The sequence below is a fragment of the Salvia miltiorrhiza genome, chromosome 6 (assembly GCF_028751815.1).
Source record: "Salvia miltiorrhiza cultivar Shanhuang (shh) chromosome 6, IMPLAD_Smil_shh, whole genome shotgun sequence".
Classification (NCBI taxonomy): domain Eukaryota; kingdom Viridiplantae; phylum Streptophyta; class Magnoliopsida; order Lamiales; family Lamiaceae; genus Salvia; species Salvia miltiorrhiza.
Genome location: NC_080392.1, coordinates 16,827,650 through 16,832,737, shown reverse-complemented (window position 1 = coordinate 16,832,737; position 5,088 = coordinate 16,827,650). Strand labels below are relative to the sequence as shown.

The 5,088-nt window shown below is 37.8% G+C and overlaps 1 protein-coding gene across 2 annotated transcripts; it reads right to left on the bottom strand.

The window, feature by feature from the left end:
* Positions 1 to 206: 206 nt before the first annotated feature.
* Positions 207 to 4,360, bottom strand: LOC130990226 (probable mediator of RNA polymerase II transcription subunit 26b). 2 transcript variants are annotated; one of them, XM_057914455.1, is made up of 9 exons: positions 3,275 to 4,360; positions 2,911 to 2,979; positions 2,740 to 2,822; positions 1,793 to 1,845; positions 1,568 to 1,698; positions 1,427 to 1,454; positions 986 to 1,317; positions 812 to 902; positions 207 to 705 (listed from the first exon to the last, which is right to left on the bottom strand). In XM_057914455.1, the coding sequence occupies exons 1-9, from the start codon at positions 3,728 to 3,730 to the stop codon at positions 581 to 583; spliced, it is 1,368 nt and encodes a 455-aa protein (XP_057770438.1). In that variant the 5' UTR covers positions 3,731 to 4,360; the 3' UTR covers positions 207 to 580. The 2 variants fall into 2 exon arrangements, with proteins under 2 accessions (XP_057770438.1, XP_057770439.1); XM_057914456.1 differs by having other exon boundaries at positions 812 to 899; positions 3,275 to 4,358.
* Between the last annotated feature and the right edge of the window lie 728 nt (positions 4,361 to 5,088).

Genomic DNA, 5,088 nt, shown 5'->3' with positions numbered 1-5,088 from the left:
TGAAAAAATTATTGAAATTTGTCACATTGAGGGGAAACAAAAGAGATTCTCAAAAAAAAAAAAAAGAGATCAATAATATTGTTTAACCAATTTCCACCCACAACAATGTTCTTTTTAAATATACAGAAAAAACTATAGTTTGAACTCGATAAGTAGAAATATAATGTAAAATGCATGATCTGCGTGTTTGGCTCGATAAAAGCTCGTTTAGTCAACTGTACTAATTTTATGTGCAAAAATAAATAAATCCCTTCCAATCCTTTACAAACAATGCAAAGGAATATATCAAGAATGTGACAATCTAAAAGGAGGCCATAATGTGGTGTTCCAAAGCAAGCACATTGATATGCACTTATAAATTATCAACTACAATGTTTCTATGCTACATTGACTGATTTAGACGGTACGGGCGAAAAAAAGTCCGATCTATCACTCAGGATTCTCGTTTCCCAAGACGTTCGACGCTTGAGTAACCGGGAGATTAGCGACACTACTCCACTCCACCACTCCACCACCACGGTTAGGGTGGAGGGGGAAACTCAAGATTATTAGAATTAGCTAGGGTTATGAATAATGAAAGTTACCACCGGCCCTGCGCCCATTGCCTGTGGTGGTTGCCCGGTCTCGTATGCTGGTTCCCTCGAGCAAGATTCTGCTTTGGGAGGTCGCACAGCTCGACTACTTGTATCGTTCTCTGCTTCTTGGCTGTCGAGAATTCACAAACATCCGATTAAGAAACAAGTAAATTACATAGATAGGAAAGTACATGCTAGTTCAACTTTCCGATCCAACATAACTATGACTAACTGACCGTTTTCAGCTTCTTGATAGCGCTCGTGAAGTTTCCTCTTAGCAACCTCTAGTTTCATCTTATGTGAAGCCTCGTTGACACGATTCGTCTTCTGGTAGAAGAAATTTAACAACATTGAGATTATGGTTTGAAATATGTTAGCACGAGTCGACTATCTATGTAAAGAGTGCATACCTCTTGTTGAGGAGATGGTTTCTTCTGAATTGTGCCATTTTGGTGGGCCTTAAAGATGTAGTTACCATTTGGTTGCGCAGTTGGATTTGGTCTCCTAGTGCCCGTCTCATTGCTGGGAGGCTTTGGTCTGGCTGGTGTGTTTGGTTTGCAGGGAGGAGATTCTTTCTTCGTCGTAGATTCTTTATTCCTCCGATTTCCAGCCTTCAAGTCCTTCGGAGGAGTTCTTGAATCGTTCGGACTCTCGGATTTCTGTGTGGGAATGTCTGATCTTTCAGGTATCCGCGTTCTGCCATTTTTTGGGTTCTTGTTGAATTCCCCACAGTTTTGAAGATCTGAAACAAGTCGAACAACAACCCGAATCAAATCATGGATTTCGCTGGGGAATTCAGATAAGAACCAAATAGCAAAAGCGAAACAGAAAGAATTTTGGGGACTACTCACTTCCATCATCATCCATGCCGTCAAAGAACTTCATGAATCGCGATTGTGCAACACAAGATTATAAGAAAAGGCCAAGTCAGTCGACGTGCCAAGCATTTTGTTGGAGAACTTTCTAAACAAGACAGGAAATGTTTTTGATACCTGCGACCACTCCATTGATGTAGGAGTCGCGAGAAAAGCTCCTTCGTCCAGAGGAGGAGACGGAAGCCCTTCTTCTTCCTCCTCTTCTTCAACACCAGATGTTTTTGCAGACTCAGTCGTACAATCTGCACCTACAAGATGCGAATAACACGTAAATCCTCGAAGTAGACAAACAACAAAATCCTGGATTCCCGGCTTTTTAAAAGAGCGTTTGGGTTAAAGTACCTGCAATGGCTGTCGTAGCATTAACCCACGCGTCAACCATGAGTTTCCAGTCCCTGAATTTTAGGGAAAGGGTTCAGACACTCATCAACAAAATCAAATATCTTGCATTGCCTAAACGGGGCTGACCAAAGTAATTACAATGCAACGTGTCAACCAAATCCGCTCCTTTTAAGCTAAAATAGTACTCCCTCCGTCCCAAAGGAAATGTCCTCCTTCTTTTGGGCACGGTTATTAAGGATGCATAATCTACCTAATCTAGTAGAATATTAAGGAAATTTCAGTTTCTACTAGATTAGGCAGCATATAAGATTCAATGACAGATTATGCATCATTTCAGTTTCTACTAGATTAGGCAGATTATGCATCCTTAATAACCGTGCCCAAAAGAAGGAGGACATTTCCTTTGGGACGGAGGGAGTACGAACTAAGACAATGAGACCACGTGTAACATAGAAATTAATATCATGGCTATGTAATAATCAATGTAGCACCAATCTAGAAAAAGTAAATCAATTTCAATCAACTTAATTGAAAAGCAAATATCTTGCATCACCTAAACGGGGCTGACCAAAGTAATTACAATGCAACGTGTCAACCAAATCTGTTCATTTTAGCCCAAAATAGTATGAACTATGACGATGAGACCATGTGTCACGTAGAAATTAAGATCATGGCTATGTAATAATCAATGCAGCACCAGTCCAGAATAAGTAAATCAAGTTCATCAACTTAAGCCAGCACGATACGAAATTAAATATCTTGCATCGCCTAAACGAGCCAAAGTAATTTACAATGCAACGTGTCAACCAAATCCATTCCGACGTGTAACGTAGAAATCAAGATCATGGCTATGTAATAATCAATGCAGCAGGAGTCGACAAAAAAGTAAATCAAGTTCAATCAACTTAAGCCAGCACGACAATGCAGCTAAAAGATAAGATACTTACTCAACTAGTCGCCTAACAAGATCCCGGATTTCCTTCGATCCATGCTTCCGCAGAGCATTAACAGATTTCCCAATCTCTGTTGCCTGAAGTAGAAACAAAATCAGTTAATATCCGTGATCACAACAATGCAGAGTCGCTTCTCCAACAAAATCGAAAACACCAATGTCAAACCTTGAGAATCTCCACAGACAACGGCATCAACTGAAGCCGCCTCAGTGATTCAAACAGCACCTCATCAGACTGCACAAACAACATATCATGCTGTAACAAATATACAAAAACCTCAAATAAGCCAAAACTAGCAAGCAATTTAGTTCAAATTTGATACCAAATTAGTAATCACCCACAAATCTATCATACCAAGAATGGATAAAACTAGCAAAGTTTTTCTGAAGTTGATTCAAGAACAGAACCTACTACTAGATCATAGCCATTCACATACAATCAATCAAATTCAAGAAATGATAAAAAAAAACAAGAAACTCTGTCAAATCCAACAATGAACAAACAACATAGTAGAGAGCAAACAACAAACCTTTCCTTCTCTCTCATCAAGAACCTCTTTGATCCTTGCAACCTCTTCAAGCAACTGAGATTCCTCCTCAATCTCATCAGTCAGTGCCTCAGCATCATCATAATCTTGATCACGAGCCCGATTTTCAGCATTCATCTCCATCACCTCTCTGTGATCATCACCATCTTCTTCTTCTTCTCTACTCACTTTGTTCCCTTTCGAATCTTTACCATCACCACCAGTTTCCTTCAGACAATCATCATATCCAACACACACTTCAGCTCTGTTGCAACCTAAGCACTTTGTCATTCTACACGTGAACAGCCTCTCAGCTATCCGATCCCTCTTCAGCTTGAAATCATAAGGGAAATCCGAAGCAGCAACCATGATTGCATGCTCGATTATGCTGAAAATATCGGAATTTGCAGTGGTGAAATAATCCCTCCATTTATCAAGAGACACTGGATTCTTAGTCATGGTGGAAAAATTAAAAGAAAAAAGATTCAATTTTTCACAAAACCCTTCTCCCAAATGAAAGAAATCACTCCTTTTCTTGGTCAAAGGTTCGATTTTGATGGCACCCACAAACCAAATATTGGATTATTCTTCAAGGGATGGGAAAAGTTTTTTTTTTTTTTTCCCACTCCCTTTCCCAATCAGTTCTGACTTAATAAATTTAATTGAACAAAAAATTGAATTCAGCAGCAAAGAGATGATCAACTGCAATTCTTCCCAAGAAACCTAAACAATAATCTATTGAAATCTGCAATCTACTTGAAGAATGTTCTAGTCAGAGAAGAAATGCTTAATCTAAAAAGGGTTTAAACAAAAACTAATGTGTTTCAATGGGAAACCAATGGAGAAATCCAGAGAAAAGTTTCTTTGCCGGTTGAGGAAATTCGGAGAAAAAAAATGTCAAAAGGGTGATGATGTATTTAACTGTCTCTCTCTCTCAACAAAGAATACAAGATGCTGCTCAATTAATATAAGATTATGCTTCCCCTTTTGTTTGTACAGTTCAATTAAAACTCTTTCCGATTTCTCGTAGGAATTAAAAGACTGAATAGCGAATAAAAGGGGATAATCATCGTAAAATTAGAAAAAAAGATTGCGTTTTTAAAAGAGGTCAATTGCATGTCGGGTTTTCTTACAGAAACCGTTTTGCAGTAAAAAAACCGAATTGACCATTTCTTAACTTTTTCAAAATTTACTTACGCGGAAAAAGACGTACTATTTTGGTAGTCTTGGCTTATCGCTACTATCCATGGATTGCCGAAAGCTATACCGACTCTAGTCCTTCAATTCTTGCATTATTGCAATTTAGTCACCCCTAAGACAATATTGAAGGTGAATTAGATTACAATATTTTATGGTCATCTATTTCGATTTTCCTAATTCTTGTGTGGAAATGGAGGTCATGATAATTTGGTGTTTGATTTTGGATTATCTATTTTTGATTTTGAGGTATTGTGAATGAAAATAGAAACTTACAAATGCCCACTCGCGTTTACTTTGATGAAAATGAGACAAAATATATATCTTCACATTTTTTTTAATCATTTTCAAATGTTTACTATATAAAAAATTTTATAGATAAGATGAAATATCCTCCTTTTCACTTATTTTCTCTTTCATGTTGAATAATATAATCTTTGGATATTAGTGTGAAAATATTTTTCAATATTTTTTCATCATTTTCATCTTTAGTAAATATATGATAAGAAATGAAACTCCGACTATTCAGAAGGATTAGGGAAGGTTACTTCTTTGACTATTCAACAGTCGATTGATCAGCAGAAGGTTGGTCCAGGATTGAGCTCCGGTGATAGGCAGTC